This window comes from Chelmon rostratus, chromosome 14 (assembly GCF_017976325.1).
Source record: "Chelmon rostratus isolate fCheRos1 chromosome 14, fCheRos1.pri, whole genome shotgun sequence".
Classification (NCBI taxonomy): domain Eukaryota; kingdom Metazoa; phylum Chordata; class Actinopteri; order Chaetodontiformes; family Chaetodontidae; genus Chelmon; species Chelmon rostratus.
This window is the reverse complement of record NC_055671.1, coordinates 19190942-19218623: the sequence shown is the minus strand read 5'-3', so window position 1 is coordinate 19218623 and position 27682 is coordinate 19190942. Positions and strand designations below refer to the sequence as shown.

At 44.3% G+C, this 27682-nt stretch overlaps 1 protein-coding gene across 1 annotated transcript in view; it reads right to left on the bottom strand.

The window, feature by feature from the left end:
* Positions 1-27682, bottom strand: part of jade2 (jade family PHD finger 2) — a 180979-nt gene that overhangs the window by 139086 nt on the left and 14211 nt on the right. Inside the window, exons 2-3 of the mRNA XM_041951897.1 lie at positions 18510-18573; positions 13430-13515 (exon numbers count right to left, since the gene is read on the bottom strand). Of these exons, the coding sequence (XP_041807831.1) occupies positions 13430-13515; positions 18510-18573 (150 nt within the window). The remainder of the gene's footprint in view (positions 1-13429; positions 13516-18509; positions 18574-27682) is intronic.

Sequence of the window (27682 nt, the reverse complement as noted above, 5' to 3'; positions counted from 1 at the left end):
TAACACAGAGCTGCCGAGAGGACTTGCTCAGCCTCGTCTATCCTCAAGAGCAGCGTGAATCATAACAATGATGACATCACCAGAGGGCTCTTAGGTCACATGATGAAAGTGTAAATTCTAACGAACTCCTGAGAAAATGTGAATGAACGCTCATTTCCTTCCTTCCTTCCTACGCGATCATTCATTCATGCGGATAAGCAGCAGGTGGCGCCTATTCTCCAGTCGGATAACCATTACTGCAGAAGAAGAGCGTGCAACAAGATGACGTGCTTTGAAGAGCGCCAGCTGGACCTCAAATGGTGAAAAACTCGATGGAAATATGCCCTTTCTGTTTGTTTCACTGTCAGGACGGTTACATCAGATCCATGTAGAGCGACAAGGAGACGTTTTAATCTGTGGAAGCTCTTCTTCTTCTTCTCTCAGAACGAAAACAGCAGATCAGTCATGTGAGTAAAAAATGGATTTGATAAAGGTTGCCATCTCCCGTTAAGCGCACTCTTTTTTCGAAAAAAGCAAAAACCACCTCAAGCCAGCGTTAAAACTTGTTTGCAAAATTGAGGTTTCAAATCCTGCTGCACTTCACCATCTTCCTCATGTTTGTTTCCTCCTGCAGCAGCAAGGTTTCTCCACGTTTTTCCTTTATCAGAGGGCCACAGACCTCTGAAAAATGGCCGGCTCTCTCCAATTTATTTCTCCTCTTACTGAGCTGGACAGGGAGGAGGAGAGAGGGAGGAGAGCTTAGTGCAAGAAAAGGCAAAGATATATATTTAACAGACGGACAGGATGAAATGGGATGAAAACAGAGGGAAAAGAGAAAACATCTGGCTCATCGGACGCCTGTCCAAATGCTCAGGGAGCAGAGAAGAAAGACAGAGGATCAGAGAAGGAGAGAGAGGGGAAAGGAAAGCAGCAGAATGAAGAAGAGAGAGCAGAAAGAGGGAAAAGAAAAAAGCAAATTTAGCTGGCTAGCATCTTTTCCTGATGTTCTCTGAGAATTATTTCATTCTGGATCTTGTGTTTCTCCTCCATTTTTTCACTCGCTCAATTTCCCTCTTTTTCACGGGCTGGAAAAAGTTGGACTTTGCAAAGAAAAAGAAAAGACTGAGAAGAAAGACCTTTAGAGTACGACAGACTATCTGGAAGACAAATATGCACAGAGAAACTGTCCCGTATCAGCCAAGAAGCTGCCTGGGAGTATAATCAAGACTGGATTAGCGCACAGCCCAGGTGTTCTTACAGTAAATATCCATGACATTTTTCATAACATGCTACTCTCAATCATGATGCATTGCAACAGCAGTTCAACCTTGCTTCATCAAAGCATCTGCATTTGCTGGAGTTTCTTTTCCAGGACAAACAGTTTGCATTTCAGGCTGCAGCAACCACCATTTGTTTTTAAATGATAAACAGCATAGTCCCTAAAGTAAGGGAGGAGCGGGATTCTTGGATAAACCCGCAGCACTGAATGAATGACTGCCATTTCTGCAAAGCTCTTGTAAACAAAATAGCCTTAATGGCAAGTGCGAGGGATCAAAAACTCTTCATTACACATTATCCAACAGAAAAATATACACAGTGCATCAACACTATCACGCTACATTTACAGCCCAAACTTTGGTCATTTAATTTGTGCAAACTCTTTGACAGCCCACCTGTGACTTCTTTTTTTTTTTTTTTTTTTCGACTGAGCCCTGAGGTGCGACTCAAGAAATCTTTTTTTTCCTCGTTTTCACCATCCACGGAGCCAGGCGCAGCCCGGATGGCGGCTCGTTCTTTGTGTGAGCGCCGCAGAACAGGCGCCACGCAGGGCGGAGAGAGCACGGGCCTCCAGAAACCTTTCAGCGCGCTCGCTGCACCCCGCCTCAGAGGGGGAAAGAGGCGTGAAAGCAACAGTGAAGGGAGTCACCGTTATTATGCAGAAACATTATCTCTCGCTAAACCGAATCGCTCGCATCAACAGCCTTTACCGACTTGACACTTTTCAAATGACACACAAAGGATTTGATAGGAATGTGAAAAGGATTTCCTCTTGCTTTCTATAGACCCCTCTCCCGTCTTAGATCTGAAATGTCACATCCGCAGCTATTAGCCAAACCTTGTACTGCCGAGCTCTGAAAAGGCACTCAGCCTACAATTTATGCCCCTCATTAGCGTGAGACGAGACAGTGAACAAGTCCTTTTGAGATTTCTCTGAACGCCGGCTCCTCATCACAAGCCCCTGGCCTGAATGATGCGTGGAGCGACGGCACTCCCCTCCACGCCAAGGGCAGGCTGATTGCCAAGGCTTCACTCAAAGGTCAGGCAATTAAGCTTTGTTCCCGCTTCAATAAGGACTTGACTGACTGACTGTGCTCCTCCGTTTGAACAGATGTGATTTTTGGCCTCTAGCAAACTAAAACTCTGCCCTCTGTTCATGTTCACAATCACATATTCAAAGAAATTAGACTGAGACAGAAGGATGCTTAAGAAAAAGGCAGAAATCATCCATGCAGCTTGTTCACAAATGTAAATATCAATATTCAGGGCTGCAGCGGATTGGAGGTTAAGTAAGCTGGACTAGCCAGAGGCTTCTTGGACTGGAGTCTGATCAGGGAAAAGCTCTTCTCCCTGTATGTCCTTGGGCAAGGCATTTAACCTCCAAACTGCTTCACAGAAGCTGTTAAACAGCCATATGTCAAAGAGGGTAAATGCACTGGGTCGCCCGCACATGCATCATGTAACAGCATGAATGTTCAGCGAAACACTGCAGACGGAGAGCATATCACTTCATCAAGTACAAGAAGTTACGAAAGGCATAACACCCGCAATCTAATTCAATATCAAAATTCAAGCTTTTTAAACAGAGCTGGTTCGACAAGGCATGCGGCCCCCGAACTGCACAAGTGGATCTGTGCAGCTCCCAGGTGTGAATGTGTGTAAAAGCACGAATGAGAAGCAAGATGCTGCTGAGGGAAGAAAAGCAGGAGAGAGCGATCATGCTCAGGAAACCCTCCCTCAATAAATAAAGGTTAAAAAACTGGGTCACTGACAAAAAAGAGTGAAGGAGACTTAAGAGGCAGGAGCGATAAGCCAATTTCCCCCCACAGAGTCCGATGCAAATATCATCCTTCGTATGGCGGGCTCAGGCAGACGATCTGGTAAAATGGCAAGCAGAGGCTGGGGGGAGATGTGACCTACTTTTGGATATGTGTGGCTGAAAAACAACCAAAACAACTACATGATTAATGCTGCTTTGCATGTCTGCATCTCTGTCTGTCGTCACACTTTTTACCCGCAGAATTTACTAATGAGGAATAACGAAGTTGATTAAACGGGAGGCAGCCCGCGGCTCCCCGCTCTGAAGCTCGGCAGGTTTACCCAAAGTAAAGCTTTCAGAAACAAACATCAAGAACAGACCAGAGATAGAGGATCAGAAGTGTAAATACCACTCGACGGATCCGTGGCTTGTTTTACCCTACACGGAGCACCAGATGGGTGGTATCTGCCACGCGGAACAATATTTTGTCAGTTAATTTTTATATACTTTTCTGTGGCTTTCTTGAATTGCTGTGATGCACTCCACCCATCTGGTGCTGTGTGCAGGCCAAAATAAACGCTGTGACTTGTGAATAGGAGCCGTTCTTATAATAACACACTTCTTCTCAGCTGGCCTCATATTAACGCCCACTCTAACGCGAAGAGGTTCTGAGTCATTTTAAGTAACAACCACTCATCAAAAGATCTCTCGGATTTTCAAAAAGGAAATAAAAGAAAGAAAAATCCACTGTCAAGTTTCTCTTGCAGTAATATGTCAACAATCTGTGATGTTCTGCGCAGTTCTTTTGTTTTCAGCGGCGGCGCTTCGCTTTTTTCCCCCCCCTCAATCTGTCTCATCTGCTTCTACTAAAGTTACTGATTCAGAACAATCACAGGAATGATTTTTCATAACACTCAGAAATTGCACTTGAACATTTTGTGCTCAATATGTGGGAGTTTTCCTTCCAGTCGAGGACAAGATGTCTTGTGGACGGACTGCTGGCTGGTGCGTCGTTGCTTTTCTCGGCTTCATCGTTGAGCATCAGTGAAGCATGAGGGGGGTCTGGAGGGGAGCCTCCACTCTCTGATCCTGACGGACTCATTGACATCTAGATAACATGTAGCCGTGGGAATAAAACATGACAGGAAATTTATCTTAATCCCAAAAAAAAGCATACATATACTGCAATGTAGAAGGAAGATGAGTTTGCATCCTTGATCCGATTTAAAAATTGTAATATTGTGTGGTGAGTGTGGTGGAGGCCACTGAAGTCAGAGTTTATCGTTTCATTTAAAAGCTGATGTGTAGTGGCAGCCAGCGAATAGTGAGGTTGAAAATTTGGAATTATGGCTTTTTGTGGAGCAACGGCTGCTACTAGTTTCAGGATGTCAAGGGCCACTCGTGTCAGTCCCACGACACTCAGTTCAGGCGAGTGAGTGATGTGAAAGTGGCATGACTGAGGTCGTGCTGCAAAACATCACACCTGTATCTGACTTAGCACCGCGTAAGAAGGCCGTGTTATCTGTGATGTTCACGTTGTCACGAAACAAACGGATCTGAGTCACACATGAGCAAAAATTGGATTTGGGTCACTTGCGCCTGCAGTCTGAACGAAGCTGAAGTGACGCATTTTCTGTTCTGCTGTTAGTGGATGGCCTTCGTCTTAGTCACTTGTTACCTCAAAGAAGAAGCTGCGGTTCTGTATTAAAGTCACAAAGAGTACATGGTTTGCTAAAAGAAGCTAAACAAGGCGACTCTGGACCCCTTGCGACCTTCTTTGTGGCTCGAGCATGATACAATCAACCTCTCGCTTATCAGAGGGGCGGAGAACCTTGCAGACAACAGCAGAGCAAACTTTCATTAAAGCGATGGAGCTGCACGATGTTTCAATGCTCTCGCTCCCGATGGTGGTGCACAGTATGTGTGTGTGCATGCACGCATGGCAGCAGAGGTAATGCAGTTGGCTGCTGAAGCCTGATTTACACAAGCGTTTTAGAAGAAACACAACACACCTGAGCATCAATTAGCCACACATCGGGGAAGCGATACTGAGGGCACAAAAACACTTTGAACAGAACTTCAGAGCAGCCACTCACACATGCAGTACATCAAAAAAAAAAAAAAAAACTTCATTTCTCACTCGGTACATTTCACCACAGCCAGGTACAGTACGCAGCCCTCTGATGTGCTGCCGTGAAACCCACCACACACTACTGCGAGAGGAAACCCCGGGCAGCTTTACCCATGAAAGGCAAACAGGCACAAGCACACACAGACGCTAGCAATGGCTAACTGCACACAAACAGACAAATGACACGTGCAAAAACAAAGCTGATGCTCATGGGTGCACAAATATTCACTTCCCTCCCCAGACAAAATACACACCATCTGATTATTGTTTATATTTTCCCGGGACATTCTCCGGCCAATGCTGTTAATTCATGTGTCAAAAACAAACATTAGCGCTCGGAAATGGAAGCACGACAAGTAAAAAAATCTCATTTTGGAGGCCACAGAGGCCACTGAAATAGCTTCCTTTCAATGTAGAAGAACTTTCATTATGTTTCTTTGTTCGATACGGTTGAATTAAAACCATACAAACTGAAGCGCCTCAGAAGAGACGACTAAAATATCTCACTCAAGATTTTTTTTACCATTAGGGATTTTACCTTTATCTTTACAACAAGCATTAAGAGTCAGAGGTCAACAGTAAGACGTGCAGCATTTTTTTTTATTAAAAGCTGTTCTTTTAGGTTGAATCATACACAATCTTAATAATTGCATTTGCATTGATGCACCCATCCTGTTATCAATGCACCCATCACTCCATTTCCTCATGTCTTTAATCCTCCATCCATCACCGCTCTATCCCTCACTGTATTGCTCACCACCTTCCTTCGTCTCCTTTGCGTCCATCATTCCCACCAATCATTTCTATCTCACTCTGCCAAGCCATCTTTTCAACATCCGCACTTCCTCATCCATCCTAATTTCCTCCGACCTCTTAGCAGCGAGTGTAAACAATGTTTTTGGTTTTGTTTTTAGATTTGAGCACCTGGTAGGTGTGCAACGGGAGCAATACTGACAGTTAAATACAACAGCTGGAGGCTGTGCTGGCTTGTGTGTGTGTGTGTGTGTGTGTGTGTGTGTGTGTGTGTGTGTGTGTGTGCGCACGTTTATTTGCTCTCATCTCCTGGCTGGTATGTGTCGACATGCAAAGCGCTTCACCATCCAACCAGTTTGTCCATTCACAGGGCTTGGCACATGGAGTGAGAGTGTGTGTGTGTGTGTGTGTGTGTGTGTGTGTGTGTGTGTGTGTGTGTGTGTGTGTGTGTGAATGAAAGACAGAGAAACTGTATCATCAACTCTTTGCATTCCTGTAGTTGTTTGCATCTGGTTGTCATAGAGATTCACAGCTGTTTCTACCAGAACCTAATGAGCTACAGCAGCTGTTAGCCTGCTAGGACACACACACTTGTTCACACACACACACACACACACACACACACACACACACACACACATACATACTTGTATCTGTACACATGATAACAACCATTAATACATGTCTAACAGCATTCCAGAGGACTAGATTTTGCAGGGTTGTTGGCACGTTGATGGCACAGTAAAGGCTATTGCCACTTTGACAGCGATCCAGCTATAACATCTGCACATCTGGACGCAGCTGCCTTGGACTGGAAGCTTACCATAGGTTGTTTAAAACACTTGAGACTGGTTCGCAGAGCTTGTCAATACCCCGAGGAAATTTTCCGATGTCCTAATTTGATTGCAATATTACCTCGGCAAGTGCGAGCAAGAAGCAGGAAAACAATCAGGGGCTCTTCAGCAGGCTCGCTGTGTTTTCGATCAGTCAGCTGCGGTTTCATAACACTCCTCCACGACTTCTCCTTGGCTTGCTTTCTGTGAAAGCTACTGCACTTCTACAGATCACTTATTTGTGACTGATCTCCAGTGGCATTTTCCACTGTTAAACCAATTCACAATGATTTTAAATCTAGTTTTATTTATTTAACACCGGGTTTAGTTATGACTTCGACTGAACACTACATGTGCATCCCAGATAAATGCACATCCCACTGAGTCACATGCTCTGGTTTACCTTCCAGGCCGTGATGCTGCAGCTCTCCAGCACACTGCCACTGTCAGATTGTTATGGATACAGTTGCATGCATACTTGACTTGCACCCTCTCACACATACACATGCAGTAAACACTCTTATGTACATCATGAACAATGATACAGAAGGAGAGTTTCACACCTGCTGAGCCTCTTTTTTTGGCAACCCCCGTCACACCACTTCCTTCCTCCCATGGTGCACTGGGAGTGGTTTGATCTCCTGATATCACTTGTTGTTCGACAACCTCTTCCAGGCTGCGGAACCTCAAACAGTTAATGTCTGCGCAGATGACATTTAGCTTAGCCTATTAGCTGCCAGGGCACTTTCCTCATGTGTGAAAATACTTCTGACTTGGTTGGAAGTTGTGAAACTGAGACATCTGATCCAGTCACTGAACACTGAAATGTGCAGGAAAGCAACACGCTTTAAACTAGTGACTACTTGAAGTCAGCCTGGATGCTATTATACATTTAACAAACAAACCAAATACATAATATCATGTAAGAAAGAGAGCAACCTAGATACTAAAACATGCCTAATAAGTAAAAGGAAATGAATGAGTGCTTCTTTTCCTTTAGTTCCTTTAGTGCCACTTCTTGTACACACTCACTGCATTAACTGTTACACTAAGTGCATGTTGCAGCTTTCTGCTAAATTTGCAAGCTGTAATTTGCGAGCTGAATAATGGTTTAATCGTGATCTGAGCTTGTAATATATCTCAGAAGATTACAGCAGATCCTTACGTCAAGATTTTGGCATCAAGAATCATTTTTCATAAACCAGACTTCTGGACTGGATTCTGTATTTCCAACATTAACCCATTTTAAAGGCTTTCCCCAGAAACACTGATATGCTAAAACCACAAAAACCATTTAGTTCACCCATCCCCCCACGTTGCCTCATCCATGAAAGTTGGCTCATTAATATTTGAACCAAAGCTAATTAAATATACTTTTGATCAGATTTGGAGACTTATTATTAAGTGTGATTGTGCTGGCAAAAGTGCACATCCCATACTCACAATATTAAAGGTCCAACAACAGGTAACGCTCTTGAAAATGTGATGCAGCTTACAGAAAAACCTGTTTTCAAATATAAAAAAAAAAAAAGGCAGAAAGCACAAGGCCAGTCGCTTTTAGTGTTGTTATCTTCAAAAGATCATTCTCTGCAGCTCTCCAGTGTGGTATGTAAAAAAAAAAAAAAGAAGAAGAAACACAGACTCATAAACAAAGCATAGCTCACCTGATGACTGGAGTTATTTTCAGGCTGAAAAACAACCAATCACCACACAGAAAAAAAAAAGATCCCAATGAGACATTCCCCTGTCCGAGCATGTGGTATAACATTTCAATACCACAAGCCTGGAAGAAAACCCCAGAGTGCAAAGTGTGTTTGAATCCATGTTTTGATCTCAATATAGTGTGTCAAGCACGCTCTAACAAATGTGTGTGTGTGTGTGTGTGTGTGTCCTCTGCCCATGTCGCAGTGTTTTGACAAGTGTCACACAAACCCCCGGGGGGGAGAGCAGGGGGATTTCTCTGAAGAAAGGGAACTCTGCTTTTGTCAGAAGAGATGAGCTGCTCAGGAGAGAGTCCTCACCCTGACTCAGCAGCCCTGCGTCTTCATCACATTACAGTGCAGTTTCTTAAAAAAGAGTTTTTTTAATCACGCGAATGCACACTCTTAGTTTGCTGCCGTTTTCTTGTGCTCGAATGTTGCCCCTAACCATTTCCCACAAGGCCGAACATGTGCCGTCTGCCTGTTTACTGTATGTGACTGTAATGACTTCCTGTTTGTACACAGCATGTTGAAAATCCTCAATCCCTGCCCTAATCTACGCGGAGATAAAAACAGCTATACGCAAAAGGAAGCGTTCTGCTTCACTTTCCGTCCTCTCTAAACCACTTCTAAGAAAAGTCAAAGCCGGACCGAAAGACTCGCAAAGGCGCAAATAGAGACAGCTCATTTTTAGAAAAGCGCTACGTAGTCATTACAAGTCCACAGTGTTTACCGTCCGCCACACCTCCCTTAACCGAGGGTGAGCATCATTCCATAAACCGGTCCACATTGTGAGCCATTCTCCAATTTTCTTCCCAGAAGGGACGCACTGATGAGGATTTTTCACTGCCTAAAAATACCACCTGTTTTTGACCTTGCTTTCACTTTTTGTTGATTGTTCTGAAAAGCACTTTGTTGCAGTGACATCCGGCTTCCGTCGCACTTAACAGAAACTCCACGAACACAGGCAGTATCCTCCATACCAGCTTCCAGGTCACAAAACAAAATACGCCATCGTGATGGAGCGGCCAACATGACAGAGCAGCTCTATGGCAGACAGCAGATGCACTCACGCACATGTACACATACACCCGCACCACACGCTGTCGCTGTGTCGCGAGCTTAGACGCAACACATTCCCTCGCTCTGTTCAGTCCTCAGTTAAGCAGCATATCATAATCTCCAGCCCCTAAATGTTCAGTAGCACAGTCAAGGGTACACACTTGGCTGTCCTGCTTCCTCCGTGCGCATACACACACACACACATCAGCCCACTCACCCGTCGCAGAAGCACACTGCATTGCCATCCCTCCATCATCCACACCTAAGCGTGACTGGCCAAATAGGCGCGCAACCATCCGGGCCATTATATGGGCTGCTCCAGCACGCCTTGAGGTCACATGACTGTTACTTTAATGGGTTATGGTTGACAATTGTTAGTTGATGGGATTAACACCTTTTTAATGGATGGAAGGATCTGAGTGGATGTGGGAAAAATATGGGGGACAAATGCAGTGTGTGAATTTCTTTTGTTTTACATTTATGGTTAATTGTGATTTATCCATAAAATGATACGCCCAGTGGGAGGGGCTATTAGGGTAAAAGGGGGCCATTTAAGGCTCAGTCTGTGTTTTGGGACAGGGAGGTCACGTCAGCAGAGACTTGTGTTTCTCACTTGCAGTTTTTGGTTATACTATACGAGTTGTTGAAGAACTCATTTTGATGTCTGGAGGCATTTATCTCTTTTGCTGTTTTTTTTTTTTGGTCACTTGTAAATAGTTTGCACTACGTACACTTGGCAAATAAAGTACACCAACCTATATTTGTCTACGCCATTGTTTTTCTTTATCTTTTTCTGAAGGCCGTACCAGAACCCAGCGACAGTAATGTATTTCAATAACATCGCTATGTTAATGAATGTAATGGATTAATGCAGATGAAAATACTGCAGTCCAGCCCATCAGCAAAGTTACAAACCAGATCTTTTTTGCTTTTACATCATCAGCTAACACGTTTTATCCACCAGTGAAACTTGTGGACTTTAATTCTCGCTCATAAACTACTTCAGCACCAAATGCCACATGTAAATGAGACATTTGGTGTTGGTAGTTGTTCCTCTGATCTATATTAGCCTGATTCATCAACTGCTTAGCTACAAAGATAGCCTATACACCCTTTTAATTAGTCAGGTCAAAAAGGAAAACAGTCTGCATCACGCTCACTCCTTCAAAAAAGCTGAGGCTACCCACTCTGGACTGCCACTTCACTCCGCCGTCAGCTGCTGCGGTTCGCCCTTTCCAGAGTGTCTGTTTTCTGTTTGTGTCACGGTTGCTGCCCATTGTCCTTAAAGTAAAAAAAGAGCTGGCAGGTCGGACAAACCAAAACAGCGCGGATGCTTGGCAGGTGAGCAAAGTGAAGCCGCATTCCCTTCAGCAAAGCTGGACAGTAATTAACTGCAAAACAAGTGAAAAAGAGGAAGGTGACCTCAGACGTCTGTTCCAGCTAAGCACTATTAGTAAAAGGGTCGTGACCTTTGACCTGCAAAACACACACGTCGCTGCTGTTGCCTCAGGACAGCAATTACCAACACCTCTGGTGGAAGTGCTGACATGCAACCAGCTGTGTTTGAAGAATTGAACGCTTATGATCAAGTTGAAGAACCGCTTCTTTGTCACCGCATTAACATACAAATGGATTAACAGCACTAACTACACATGCAGTCACAGAGTTTGGCTCAGTCAACAGTCTGCGTGCTTCAAATGAGACATGTTACCCACCACCGGGAAGGAAAACGTGCTTATACCTGTTCAGGATGGCCACATTCAAAGGCCGTGATAACCTCTACGTGGATCAACCCTGCTGCCTCTTTCCAACTTTTTTGCATCATGCAAAAAAGAGCAGAGGGTACACAGTCTGTAGTCAAAGGCACTCATCCTGCTGCACATTTGCTTCAACGTGCTCTTTGTCTGAAGCCTGCATACTATGAAATAAGTGAACTACAACTAAGCTGCTGTCCTGATGTGCCAGAGCTTCGATCACTTCGTGTGCAAGACAGCTGATGTTATTTACTGTGAGATGGGTTCGTAGAATTACCCAGTAGATTCACCAACATGGTAGATGCTCTCTTGCTTAAACACCAATTACAAGGTGGACAAATTCAAAGGAATTACACAGTTGCACTTTTATATCAGCAAAGCCCTCCAGGTTGTAATCTCAATTTAGGTTGAAGCTTTAATTTGTCATCATTCATCCATTTGCAAAGGAATGAGATGCCATTCCTGTCTGCGGCAGAGAGGCAAAAACAGCATAACATGGACAACAATTCAAATCCCAGAAGGAATCAACAAGTAAGCAAACCTCCAAGAAGAGCAAGTAGCTCAAAACTAGGAACCAAGAACATGACCTGCTAATATCTCTGCAGCATCACCACGACAAATGTCAGGTCGACAGGTTAAGCTTTCCTGACGTCAGTTCAGATGCACTTGGAGCACTCCTGATTTGACAAAACTTTGCACTGAGCCTTTGTCAGATGTCACCCGCCCTCTTCTTTTGTTCAACCTTTCCTGTCGCTCACTGCTCACGGAAAAAAAAAAAAAAGAAGAAAGCTGGAACACATCATCCTTTACGAAAGCGCAGCGTGCCCCGGAGGAAGGCGAGGAGGCAGCGTTATGAAAGGGAACGTGGCCCCTGGCTCTTCAGATGAAGCCGGGGTCAGAGCAGAGAGCTACAGTAGTAATTACTGAGAGACTGATTGCTGACAGGACCTTCCAACAGCCTGTGGTTAACTGGATGGAGCTGAGGGGGAGGAAGCTTCAAATGCACAGGCATGACAGATGCTCGGCTGATGACTTGTACTTCGGGGTGGTTCTGGGGCATGTGTGCCATTTTTCTCTGTTCATTCTCCTTTCAAAAGTTACAAAAAGAAAACATTTGTGCTCCTAAACTTTAGATGGTTTTTGACTCTCGTTTTTTTTTTTCCAGGGGAAGGATGGGGAGACCAAATTACCCTCTGAAATGGCATTAATTCACTCTGCAAAAGAACTTTTGTTTTTTAAGTGCTTCATTCAACATCTTCAGAAGTGCCATTAGAGGATGTTACCTCCTCTCCTTTATTCAAACACCACCCCAGATAATTTTTAAGATAGGTGTAATTTGCTCCGAATGGCATTTAGTTATTTTTGGAGTGAAACTCTTCAAACAGCAAGAGACGAGTTCTCCTGTAACAGATTTGAACCCGCTTCACTGACAGAGTGGGAGGAATGTGTGATTGTGGCAGGCAAAGCATTGCCACAACTGGTGCAGTGCACCATTTTCCAACTGGTTTATGCCAGTTTCTTCCTCAGGGTGGTCATTTGAGAGCCCTTGGGATTGTTCATCATGACCATATGGATGTTCCAACCTGGTATTTTAGCCAACCAATCTGTGCCATCCATGCGCCTGGTTGATTTAGCTGTGGTGAAGGAGATGGCTGTATTTACATTGGACACAAGCGTTTGTTCCAGTTAAGACCTGATATATAGCTGCAGTGGCTGGATCAGGGCTTTCACGATCTTAAATCTACGTAGGACACTGGGCACGGTACTGATCTTGCTTTTGCATACGTTGTGGTGTGAAGGGTTTTGCAGTCTGTTATGAATCATCAGCGTAACAGCAATCAGATCCGCCCAAGAAACGACCCAGGAGCAACTCTGCCATCTGAGCTTGTCCAAAAACCAAACACAGCGCTGACTTTTGGTGGCTAATCTGGTTTAGATTAGCCACTGGATCATAAAAGCTGCAGATCATGCCAGTGCTCAGCAACCCCAACAACCAGACACAATGTTGGAATCTGACCATTTATGACAAATTCAGCAAAGCCACAACAAATAACAGACAGCAGTGAAATGGAGCAAAACTGTGAGCTTGTAATGGCCAAACAGAGACTGTGTTTCATTAAACACATTTTTGTGTACTGTACAAGCCTGAGTGGCTGAACCAAACTGCCACATTAGCTTACCTCTGATGGCTTCTTGTGCTGGAGGCGGACCCATGTGCTGCTGGTGCCTGTATTCTTGGATGACCTGGACCACGACGTCACCTGACCTGCAGCAATAAAGCAAAGAAAACCAGAATCAGCGTAATCAAGGCTAATAAACATCTTTTTCCCTAATACTCCAGACCAGAGAGAACACATGAACGTTCTCTGGTAGACAAATTACTCTTTTCTGACCTTCCTCTCTCAAGCTTATGACACAGTTGTAAAGATGAAGTGTTTCAAATCTCCCGGAGCGGAACAGCTGACAAACTTAATCTGTGTTCGATTTGTCAAGAATGAGCATTCATGAGTGTGAATGTTGATCTAAAGAGGGGAAAATGAAGACCAGGTCTCTGGCTGTAGATCAGACTTCATGCACAAGGCATGCATTCAAATTCGCTCCAAAGAAACTTTATTGTCCCATTGGAGAAACCTGTTTTGCAGCGAGGGTTTACAAATACAAATGCAGTAAAAACACGGTAACATCAGCCATTATGAACCAGCAGGGAATCAGTTATTTTCGCCATAGCAAAACGCTGCTCATCAATGTAAAAAATAAATTGAAATGCGCATACAATGGAGTTCAAGGCCTTTGTAATTTACACTGATGGAGGCAATTTGAACGCTGCAGAGCAGCACTAAAAGAAAGCAGCCAAACAAAAACCCTGCCGGTGACTTTTCCGACGCTCGTGGCAGCGCTACCACTTTGACTCAAGCCTTTAATTGAAGCAGACTGATGATGATCTATTAAGAGCTTTAATAAGTAATGACAGTATAAATAGCATCCTGTTAAGCAGTTAGTCCACTGTGGTCCTTTACAACCTCATTAATACACAACTTAATGGCAATTAACCAGACACTGGAGCCAATACCCCACCCACCGCTTCAATCAGCAGCCCTGTGTGTGTTTTCCTGTGTGCCCATGCATGTGAACAGAGCAGTGTGTAATTCCATTTATGCCGTTTTTCTATACATTTTTTTTTAAACCACAAAACTAGTGCAACATATAGAGGCTGTCATTAAAAATTGCATCACATTGGCAATTAAATTACATCACACCGGCATAATGGAAAACACAAATTTGCCAATACTGTGTAATATAGCACATTGTAACCGTGACTGTATGTGTGTGTGTGCTGCCTCCTACTCAACATATTTCCCTTGCCACCACAGCAGTGCTGCCACCGCGCTAATTTTTCTTGCAACGTCTGAACAACTAACTGCGCCGAGGGCAGAACTGCTGTCAGGCTTGTCTTCAAAATTACTGCCTCTCTCGCTCCACGCACACACACACACAATTCACACATGAACATATACTGTACATACAGCTGCTCACACACCCGTGCATTCTCCACAGATGCATGCTCATAGTCACATGCACCCGCCATCACACACGCTCACATTGAGGCAATCCCAATCCCTCAGAGTTGTGCAGTGTTACATACTCACTATTGCACACACACACACTTTCACTGCCACAGCGCGACAGGAAATATGGTGCGAAATGACAGCCACTCAAATTAATCCTCCACTCAGCTGTTCTGAGTGGTGGCGTCAAAGTGCACCACCTAACAGACCGTGGTGGGACACGACATGTGCGTGAGACAAACCCTGTCTTCATCCAGTGAAGTGCGGCAAGTCTGTCCAAGAACAAACTCATCAAAACCACATAAAACCTGCTGAAAGGGCTGGGGTGGCGTTTTAAATAGGTGTGTCTACACGAGTCGGTGCTCATTACTTTAATTTTTTTTACACATCTCAATTTCAACACACCTGAAAACCTGCGGGAGGTTTCGGAGCGACGTGTCAGACGGCAGCGCTCTCCACCAACACCATCAAAACACTGAGACTTGGAGAAGCCGGAGGCTGGAGGTGGAGCGACGCCTTACTGGGGCACATTATGTGAGCGTCTGTCTTTTCATTTGTTGTTGATTTATACATTTAGCTGTGAGCACGTTCCTCCACATGCCTGTGAGTAGGAGTGCTCTGTTACGCGTGGTAGGTATACACGTATTCAGGGGGACTGTGTGCTAATCTGCTGGATATATTTGAGCGTACTCATGCATCTGTAGAGAGAGTGTGTGTGTGTGTGTGAGTGTGCGTGTGTGTAGCTTACATCCACATGCCCCACATGAGGCAGCTGCACCGCTCCATCACCGCGGCCAGATAACCAAACGGGCTGCAGCTCAGTCGGAGGTTACCATCATGGCCGTGTGTTAATTAAAAGCCCCGCTTGGTGCACGGCAGCCAAAATTATCATGGGCATCCTTCAATTAGAAACCTGATAACCTCCAGTCAACAGATGCAGCTGGAGCCCACGCTGCACTGGCCAGGGGAAGCTAACGGCTAACAGCTAATTATAAAGCAGACAGCATGGCCTTCAGCATGTGGCTCAGTCAGTCAGCCTGTTAAACCTGCTGTAAAATGCTTAATGCACGCAGACCTGTGACCACATAACAGTTCAACCTGTGCGAGGTCACCACTGCAGTAAAACGGTTTTCCAAGTTTGAATGGCTGCATTACCCAGAATTCATATGCACAGATCAAAATTTTAGGAGACATTCCTCACCACGATGCACACAGATTTATTCTTCCAATTTCTTCTTCCAAAAGCAACATCTGTGCCTGAACTCACCCTGATCACATTTTCTATTATTGAGGAGCCATTGTTCTTTTTCTTGAGTTTACCGTAATAGGAAATTTGATTTTCCATTAAATAAATCCCAAAATCAAAATGTTTCATTAAATTGTTTTATTCTGAGGAACAGAAAATTGTGCCAAAACACAAAACCGAAAATGCTTTTCATAATGATTCATTTTCAGCATCCAGCGGAGGAACTTTTAAAGTATGTCAAGAAAACACACAAAAAACATCTTGTTCAATAAAGAAATGACAGCTGAAGAAAGCAGATTAAGCCGCTTTGCTTTGGCTTCTTCTATCACAAGGGCAACTGTTATTTAAACTACTTATTGTCTACTATGAAAATAACATGAAACCCTGAACTGACACACAACCAAAGCGAGGTCCACTCTTGGACTCAAAAGTTTGTTTTCTAGTTCACTGATGTATCCAATTTGTGTCAAACGAATTTACTTTTTATTGCGAAATGCATGCCACGACATCCCAAAAATTAGTCATTTTGAACTGCCAAAAGCCAAGAAGAATGACATTTAAAATGAAATTAAAATTGCTCGCTGTCCTCAATGACTAAATGTTCCTATTTTGCAGACAGTTATCAGCTGTGAGAGCCAAGTGTGCTTGTGTAACACTGCAAAGACTGTTTATTATCAAATGATTCTCCAGCAGAAGCTGCCAGTGCCAGGAATCTGTTCAGCTGGCCAGATGTTCCCGTCATCATGCAGTGCATCTCTTCATGTCTGTCTGCCTCATAGACTGTGTATGAAGGCATATACAGCCCATAGGACAGTCGTATATGCAGTCAGACTTAATATACAGTCTGTAGTCTGTCTAAGTGGTTGTTTGAGTTTGTGTCTTGACTCTGGGCAGGAAATCAATCTGCCAATCAATCAAACTATGCATCCATCACCAAAAAAATCCACTTATCAGTCAGCCTATTAGCTTCACTGCATGTGCTTAGCATCGCTTCAAGAGCACACTAGGCCAGATTTACAAGTGGAACACCAGAAATGTGAGATGCAGGTTTTATTGACTTTGGGGGCCACAATCTGTGTGTATTAAGCTCCTGATTTACTAAGGCAGCAGCTCATTACACAGTCGCACGGTGTGGACTGAACTGTCCACACACTTCCTGCAAGTGCAGGAGAGCTCAGCTAGGTGCAGATTAGCTGTGGGATTTGTCTGAGTTCACCGAGCTCAGAAAATAATATTACATAGCGTGATCTTCCAAAACATTTATTTCACCAAGGCGAACTCGACCTGAGGAGCAGTATTTCTCTTCAAATGATGCTATTAAAAATATAAGAGTCAAACGAGTGGAGAATTGCAATAAGCAACTGGTCTGAGGAGAAGGTTCAGCACTGGGATTCTGAGGTGAACGCAGCCAGAACATAGTCTGTTTAAAACGTGGACGGCTTCTCTGTGACTTCAAACATACGTTTCTGAAGAGCCACCGTGAAGCTCATCGACTGCCTGACTCCTCCAACATCTCTGCTAATTAAAAAACGGGCAAAGAGGTGGAGCGTGGGTGAAGCTGAGGCAGGCCGAACGAAGCCTGGCTGCTGAAACCCAGCAGCTAGCTGTCACATAACTATGCATAACGTGTTGCAATGAGATTCCACCGGGTCGTGTATGCAACATGAATGGGAAGATTATTTTGAGAGGCCAAAACCATTTCATGCACCAAGTTCTGCTCTAAAGTTGGCCATTTTAATATGGAGGTCTATGGGGATTTACTCATTTTTGAGCCTCGAGTGGCCATTCGAGGAACTGCAGTTTTTGAGGTTGCCACTTGAGCAACACATACACTGTAAAGGACTTATGATGATTATTTTAATCAGGAGCTATTTTCATTTGTTTATTCGTGTCTATAAAATTGAGTCAGTGCTGCTATTTTAAGATGCACTCATCCTGTGTGTGATTTGTGTCAGATTTATGTGGAGTAAAGGTTAATTCATGTTTCTTTCCCCACCACAACCTCTCTTGTGGCTAATGAAAATCTTATCGGCTTCATCTGTACACCTGCACAAGAGGCAAAGAGCGTTCAATACTCTCATACGCGGTCACACTTAAAGCTTTGGCTACCTGTTCATATTACCATTGTAGCTGTGCTTAAAAAGGTGAAATCTTAATGAGCAGGGGAAAGACGACAGCCAGACAGGAAGAAAGTCTATATGGAGAGTGACTATGAGAAACACCCTGCAGGGGTTGACTAAAACCAGGCAGCTCATCGTACAACTGCAGCACAGAAACTCACTTTTGTGACACTTCCAGATTTCTCTCTCTCTCTCGCACGCACGCACGCACGCACGCACGCGCACGCGCACACACACACACACACACACACACACACACACACACACACACACACACACACACACACACACACACACACACACACACACACTCTCCACTCCAACTTACTGTCGGTGGTGTCGGAGTCGTTGCTGCTCGTGGAGTATTTTCTCCTCTTCTTTTCGCTCTCCATCTGTCAGGGGGGTGGGCAGGGAGGGAGGGCAAGAGAGAAAGAGAGAGATGACGAGTGAGAAGATGTTCACCATGAAAACACGAGTGTTAATGAAATAATGCGCTGATGGCACCAATCTGTCAGAGCCTCCAGCAGGCGTCCTGCCAGAATAAACTGACTCGATCGCCGTTACACATTAGTCCTTGTACATGTCGACTGTGAATTCATCCTGCGTTATTGCTGCATTCGCTGGGAGCTATTGTGCGAGGCCCTTTTATTGCATCTGCTTTCATACTGCAGGTACTTCTCTCCTCGACAGAGCAAAATGAAATCAACACATACAACACAAGCATCATCTCAACCAGCTAAAAGTAGGACACTTTTTGAAGCTTTAAGCTGCAGACAGCTGCTTCTTGGTAATAAAGCATGTTAAAAAACAACCTCTAAGATGAGAACATCTCTCTTTAACAGCCTCGTTTTGTTAATTTGTCGCCTTATCTTGCTTAATTCTGAGATAATGTGCTGCAATCCGTCTTGATATATTCAACTGGAAACGGCGCATAAAGTTTTATGCACGGGCGACAGTGACGAAAAAATATTTTCTGCAACAAAAACGCTTTTTGTGACCTTAAAGGAAAACTATTAGAATTAGAAATTATAGAATCTACAAAAGCATCAAATCTTCCATCTTAAAAAAGGCATCCTGTTGAAGTTTTTTAACTAAACCAACTGCAACAACATTTCAGTCACAAAGCATCCGGAAATTAACGAGCCTTTACTCAACAGGTGCGCGTCTATGGGAAAAATGACTGATTAATTCTTTCAGCTGAAGTGATTCGTGTGTTTCTGCGGGAAGACGTGTTTTGGAAAAAAGCAGAAAAACTGTGGTTGCTTGTTTTTGTGGTTTTGTGCGAGTCTGCACGCTTAAACGAACCCACAATCACACGACAACAAGTGGAATGTGTTGAATGCTCAAGTGTAGCACAGAGAACGCAATTTCACTTCAGTTCGCAGTTGAAAACCACTTTAATTGTACTACAGCTGAGAGTGAGTCTCACTCCAGAGCTGGAGAGGACAGAGGAAGATGTAAGAAGAGAGCGGGGACATTTAGTGTATGCGGCAGACAGACACAGGACTCAACTTTCTGTCTAGAGAAAGAAATGTTTCGGCTAAATAAATAAGAGGAGATGTTGCAAGCAAAAGAAAGAGTGCAAATGCTGATAAAGGGCTCACTGAGCGGTTCAATGAAAATAATCTGAATGATATGCTAAGAGCACAGCCACCAGATCTCCACCTGACTGAACATCTGCAGGAGATTTCTGGAAGGTGTTCCTCCCTCCTGGAGATCCACATTCTTCAGATCTGCGGCGTCAAGGATGCCGTTCTGGCTCGCGGTGGACGAAACACCTTTTTTTACAGCATTTTATGTTCACTTGTCCTTTAATTCGTCACCTTTCTCGCTTTGCTGTCATCCTGCGTTAACGCGTGAATGCGAGTAAAGTCCCAGCGGGCCATTCAAGAAGATTCACTGTCGGGTAAGAAGGCGGGAACATGAAAACACAGCAGGAAGCGCTGAAAAATATCTGATCTACATCTTGCGCTCACAAACTCGGGGATTTATTAGAGAAGTGTACCTGCCGTGGAAAAATACAGATGAGGGAGGCAAAGACGGAGCCTGAAGGAGTTTTTCATCACTCGCCCTGGTCGCTTGAGGGTCAAAGGAAGAAAATATATGGAGCTCCACTAAGAGGAAAAAGGAGGGCACGGGTCAAGAGAATCAGAAAGAGAGAGAAACACAGCGAAAGAAAGCGGAAGATAGAGTCAAGAAGTCAAAAGGAGGCTTTGGCATGCTGCTGGACCGAGGCAGGAAAGCCGAAAGAGGAGGAGGTGGGTTACAACCTTCAGCGCGGGGAACAGAGATTTATGTCGTCGTAAAACTGGGCTATTCCCTCGTATATGGGGCTCTTCCTGTACCCCGGCCTCCCCGCCTGCCCTGCACACACTTAACTGCTCTGACATTTATGCTGACACAAAAACACGCCGCTTCTATTTCCACTCCGAGCCCTGCCGTCTTACTCTCCCCCTCTTCCTCCTTTCCCTCACTCTTCCCCGTCTCCCCTTCCTCACAATGGCAGGGACGCTGGGAGGCGAGGTTAAGTACGTTTTTGACTTCTGCAGCCTCCCTCGCTTCTCTCTCTCTCTCCATCTTCCCACCTCTTCCCATCTGTCTGGCTCTACCTCGTCTTCCTGCCTTTGAGGAGAGTGGTTAAGTACATCATTGACTTCCTCCGGCTGCGTCTGTCTGACTTCGAGTCTGCACGCTTGGATCCGTCTCAAGGTTTCCCCTCGCCTATTAAACTCTCAGGCGACCCACTTAAACCACACTCGGGGTACTAAGGGTTTTTGTTGTTTTTTCTTAAGCAGCCCAGTCATTTTTGTTTTTGCTGACCACCCAAAGGAATGTGAAGGAAAAATGTGGCGTTAAATAGTTCTCAGGATGTATGTGTATTACACTAACCTTGTAAATGAGTTTAGAAGTAAGAAGCATTTACAATAAGACTATTCTGTGGCCTGGGCTTAACCCAACAGAGGGGATAAATAGAATAAATAGAAAAAGTTTTCACCAAACGATCAATTAAATTGACGTAAAAAAGGGTAATTTCAGCCAGAAATATTTACTCAGGGGTCTCAAGATTTCTATGATTTGTTGCCTTAGATATAAGAAACTGCTGCAACATTTTCAATGGATCGATCAGGTTTATGAAAAACATTTACCATGAGCTGGAAGGTATTTTAATGCTTCCAAGATGCTAGAATCTTTTAATTTGCTACCAATCTTAGCTACGCTAGTCTCACTGTCGCTTCAGGAGTAAAACTTTTTCCCCCTTTAGCCTTCAACGCAGCACCCAGGGTTCAGTTCCCAGCTGCAGCGCTTCCAGGTTGCTCTCAGAGCTTGAGGGTGGGAAACCTGTGGAGTCGCTGACTGGCGGCGCTGCACAGTTCCTGGTTGTTCGCATGGATGGTTGTGTAAATGGGGTTGAAATCTGAAGAGGAACATCATAAACTTCACACTTGTTGGCAGGTGACGAGGCAGCTGGTGACTCCGTGGGTATTTGGGTAAACGCACATCTGTCTGCGCCACAGATGCATGAACTGCATGCTGTATTCCAAGAAAGTCATTCCAAGTGAAGCCGCTCACCCAGCACCTATGCAGGTTGATTTCTGCTCACGTGTTGCAGCCCACAGCACGCGCACGACTCGCATCCCAGCTGGGTAACAACACACACCGAGGTGACGTCACCCTCAACAGCGAGACCCCAGACCAGCAGTCGGAGCTTGCAGCGACAAAGCGAAGGCGGCAGCCCAGAACGGCATGAAACAACTGGGAGCAAGCGGCGTGAAGAGCATGCACGTCAAGAAACTGTTTACAGGTGCTGGATCAAACAGCCAAAAAGTCAAAGTCAAAAGAGAAAAAAGGAATGCACGGTGTGCTGCCGGCTCCCAGAGGAGCTTATGCATCAACAGTCAGCAGGGAGGTGCAACAGGCCATTTTCACCAAAGACATTTTGACATTTCACAGCAGGAAAGACGCAGGTGTAAAAAACTACAATTCATGATGGCTGGATTCCATAAACCTCCACAACCTCATTTACTGTGCAGGCAGGTTTGGCAGGGAATCACGCAGATCTGACCATCTAGTGCTAATCTATCTTGTTTTAAACATCTCAGTAACTAAGGTTCAAGAGCTTTGGAACTTTATGAAAAGATAAATCCATTTCGGGTTTTGCATTCTGGGTGTTTATTTCCACCGCTTTGGGCAAAAATAATTACCTTAAGTGCATCCTTCACCGTCTCCTTTCTCCATTCAGCAAGACCTCGAGAGTTTAGCTGCCGCCACTTGAAAATCTCTCACAAGAGGTTTAGCATTTAACAGATGGCTGTAACTTCAGTTTGGAACAACAGCTTACATTCAGTCAACCAGACTCTGGTCTTCACGGAAGACGGGAAAGTTTTCACACCGACATATCAGTGAGCTTGTGGCTAGCTGCTGACATTTGGTTTTCATTTGGTTTGCTGGTGACGCTAACCAGCCGTTGCTTGGTTAAGTGCGAAAATCCAGAAATGTATTCCCCGTCGTGTGAAGGCGGCCCGCGCTGATTCTCCCTATAATTTGCTTTTTCTTTCTTTGTTACAGCAGCAGTTGGACAATCATTTTGATTTCCGTTCTGCTTTCTGTGTTTCGGCATGGATGTTATGATAAAATGCACTGCTTCCAAGCAGAAGCCAAACACCCGCTTGATTTTACGGCTGCTCCGAGGGGAAAATTGGACCGCCGCTTTCCTCGCTGCACTGACCAGAGCGGGAAACCATCGCCAGCCACTCTGACGAATTCTGTCAGAAAGTTGTTTAGTCTGCTGGCCTCTTTCACAACAAAAAAAATGTGTTTCCATTCCACCTATTGGCTCCTGGACACAGACGTTTTTATTTGACTTTTGCTGACTAATTGATTTATGTAACATTTCAGGCATTTACTGACCGCCGGCATCTTTAATGACCGGATTAGGGCTCCAGTGTCTCCGTCACGTGTAGCTGTCATATGGGCTGAACCTGCGAAGGTAAGCTGACGGGACAGTCTCTTTAACCTCTTGTTCTGGTGGCAGCCCAGCATTTATAAATGCGTATGCGAGGAGGGAAGCGGCGACCCGTTAAAGTGAGAGAACTGACGGTAATTGGAAATGTCACTGTATCTCCTTAAAATCCGCCTCCCTTCGTTTTCGGAGCAGGATCACCGAAGGCATGAGGCAGACTAACATCTCCGCAGCTGCCAAGAAAAGTCTCTAAGTTCATTTTCTCCATCTCTCTCTGTCTCCACCTGATATCCTCCTTTTTCCTTCCACTCCATCTCTCCATCCTCAGTTTCCAGGTCTACTGTATGTCTCTCTCTCTCTCACACACACACACACACACACACACACCACCCTGTCTCAATCAGTCCAGTGAACCAGAGCCCAGACTGTAGATTGAGATATTACTTGTTCTCTGGAGAGATGGAGCGGGTGAAGGAGAAAAAGAGAGACGGAAAAGACTCTCAAACGCACAACTTCATCTCAATCAGTCCAGTGAACCAGACTCTGGGTCTGCACCGGGTTACCTTCTGAACGTAAAAGACCAGGAGAGAGAGAGGAGCGGGGCGGGAGTCTGCAACAGTCGGCCTGCCTTCTCGCCAAACAGCTATAACAGATGGTGCAGGAATTGTGTTTTTTATCTCTACAGCCAGAATTCAAACACTTTTTAAGTCACTTTCTTTTATAATTGTACCCATTTTTAATTTGACTCTTGACTTTGATTTTGCTGCTAAGCAACACAATTTCGGTCAGCAGAAAGAGCAATTCGACTTAAAACCACTTCAGTAATTCTTTCACGTCTGTTGTTCAAAACACTGTCAGGTAGGTCGCTCCTGCAAGAAAAAAAAATCATCTTCAGTGTGCAGGAAGTGATATCTTTTACATTCTCAGCAGCAGAGAGCTTAATCTAAAAAAGAAAAGGCAACAATGACGACTGGTTTCAAAGTTATCCGTGCAAACGCAGTAAAAACGTTAATTTTGTTCAACAGGAGATCTGCATTAAATGTTTGTGTCATTGTTTCTCCACCAACATGGCCATCTGCAGCCATCAGTATCAGCTTCCAGAAGAAAGAGTCAAACCGCTGTGGCACAACTTGCAATAACTGGTAACAAAACAGTAATGTTCCTACAAATCCCATATCAAAATCAGATTTATTGGCTAAGTATGTGTGCACATACAAGGAATCTGACTCTGGTTTAAACACTGCACTCAGTGTGCATGCATCGGAAAAACACAGAAGACAAGAAGTTAAATAGTGCGCAAATATAAATATTAAATAATATATAGTATGCAATGCAATTTACAGTGTGTGTTGAGCGACTCAACACACATTGGTCTCACATATATACTATGAACACACAGCAAACACTGTTTTTCACATACACGCTTCTATTCAACACTTAATTTGGGAAAAAAAAAAAAAAAACGAAAAATCCTAAAGTGGGATCCATCCGACAAACTTTTAGACATCATCATACAGTGATGTTTAGGTATGTGTTGCTTTCTGGTACATTACGGAGTGTGCGGGCAGAGACCGGAGGGTCAGCACTGACGTCACACATAGCTGGACAATGCTGACTTGTTTCAGGCTGTTCAGGCAACAAACCAGGGAGTCCAGGATGCTGGAGATGTTGAGTTGTGCCAATCCAAGACAATCCCACTACAGTGAATGGTTTGATTTGTTGATTTTGTGATCCACCGTTTACCCACAAAATAAAATCTGAAGCGTCTATATAAAGAGAAGAGCGGGCTAGCCGAAGCCAGGAGAGATGCAGCAGCCAGAGTGCTGTCCCGTCAGTCATACAGTGCAGTGATAATTGCCCTAATCACACTTCATACATTGCAATGTATTGCTTTCTAACGCTGCAGCATTATGTGTATTATTGTATTATTTATGACTATTGGTTTTTGTTGTATTATGATCCCATACTGTACCAGCACTGTCTAAACCTGCAGTCTGTCAGAGTTGAAGCACGACAATAGCTGGAGGCAACCAGCTGTCAGAGTCAATGAAACCATGTTGTACGAGGGAGAGAACACGATCAAACAGAAAGAAATACAACCATATTGTGAAATAATGCGGTTTCGGTTTGGCTGAACATTTCTGACAAATAAAAATATAGGTCCCTTGGCTAAATAAAAGCAGAAGAAAGGAAGTTTGGAAAGGAGCAATGGGAGGAGGAAACAGAGATTCAGAGATCAATATGGGAGCGAGACGAAACAAAGAGTGGGGGAAAAAAAAAAAAAAAGAGTGATATCCCAAAAGATGGAGGACAGAAAGATGTTAAACTGGAAAAAAGCCAGACAGCGAGACTATGTAAGACCAGAAAGGCAAACAAGTCGGAGAAAGACAGCAGGAAGCACACAGAGTTACAGCAGCAGACACAAACACTCTGCTCGTCTCTGCACAAACAAAATTACACTTCAAAGCGCGAATGTACAGTTCATAGAAATAACTACATACTGGCAAAGAAGCAGATATAAGCACAACACACTAAAAACATGAACCACCCCAAACTTTAAGCTCAGCCTGCTGTAATCACCACGCTATATTTAACAGAACCAGCTTCACTAATGAGCTCGTTATTTGAAATATAAGACAGTGTGAGTTCAAATTTTAAGAGAAACAAGCGTCCGCAAAATCAGCTTTTTCTTGTAAAGATGCAGATTTTAATTCGGGGATCCCGAAGAGCTAGTTTCCCTGATGTCATGTGCTCATCATGTGTAGGCGCACAGTCGAGCAGACGGCGACACGTCGTCCTCTGCAGCGTGACCGTGGTGGCGGCGGGGAACGAAAATAGAAGCATCGAGCATGCAGACATGTACAATTAGTCCATACGGTACATCAGCGGACATTAAAGCGCATTCGAACGCACACTGTCACAGCTGGCATGCTATCCTCTGCCCTGTGGTTAAGCTATGTTACATCAAAGAGCTATGTGACTGGGTTGTGGCCTCCTTTTCATGCATAGCTCACATTAGCCGAGGGGAAATGAATGGCAGCCAGACAATGCACAGTGTACACACACATACACACACACGCTCACATGTACAAACAAAACAGAGGAAATGGCCAACAGCATGGCTAATAACTGAACCAGCAGGATTTGGTGTGATTGATCCAAAGCTAATCATCACTTAGCTGAAGGTTAAATACTAAATATCAGCCGAGAACACGACTCCTCTCAGCGTGCAAAGTCCAGTCTAGATTAATCCAGATTAACTGTAGTCTAGTCTGCAGCCCATTAGTGTTTACTTTTAAAGGCCCTGCACACCCACAGAGGTGATTTAAATGACTCTGACTACACTTCTGGTGAGGTTAAAGCTGGGCGGAGCCTTCCAGAGAATCCCAAAAACTCGGGGTAAACTGTTCCGCCCTAATGGGTGCGACATTACTAACAGGGGAGTAAAGACCTGTCAATCAAGGCCAGTCTGTACACGCCCACAAAGCCCTGAGAAGAGGTATAATCAGTGAAAACACATGCTGGTGTCTGTAACCCAAAAAGACTGATAATCAGACTGATGTGGGATTTCATTATATGTCGTTCATTCAGCCTGAAGTCGTGGTCACAGTGTCCGATAACCAATCAGCAAAGAGGGACGCATCTACAACAGAAGCTGCAGGTTCAATTAAAAAACATGACGACTTAAAAGTTTCTCTAAGTCAGTTCTATATGTGGGAAATCTATGTCAATCTCATAAACGATTGCTTCTATTTCTTAAATTTTCTGTCATTATTTTCCAGGTATCAATTTAGCCAGATAGCTATGTACGAGGGTGATATCCCCTTTCTTAATCACTATTATGAAGCTCTGATTGACCAAACGTTTCTGCAGGAGGTGGAAACAGCCGTCAGCGGGCGAAGAGTAAGACAAACTGGAGAGGCGGGATCAGATAGCTGGACGAGGCTAAACAGAAACCATCAGCAGCACCTACCAGCTGGCAGCCCAAGTGAAAACATTTCTTCATTCCGTCATTATTTCAATCACAGAAATGAGCCAAATCCTTCGAAAACACCAACCACAATAACATTCAAATACCACTTCATCCATCAATGCTTCTGCACAACATTCCTGCACATGTAACTTTATCTGCACCTTACAAGGAAGTTAGAAAAAAATAAAAGCAAAAAACATAAATATCTAAAACTTAAACCTGCACAGGTTCCACTGTGTCGAGGCAGCCACCCCAGCTCTCATTCCAGCTCTGTATAAACCACATCTTCTGTGCATAGTTTAGTGTCAGCCCAAAACATTTACAATAAGACAAACAGTGAGAAGGTTGACTAATGCATGCTGGGAAAGCCAAGTCGCCTGGGGAGCTAATTAATTGGCTGACTATGACACTGCCGAGAGCACTATGTCAGACTGAGCGTTTAAAGGGGACCGCTCTCTGAAATGTGCAACAAATCAGGCCTGAGAAAACGGCCGTGTGTGGACACCAAACTGCAGGTGGGGAATAAAAATAACGTGTCAGCTATTTTGCCCCTTCACAGGATCTGTAA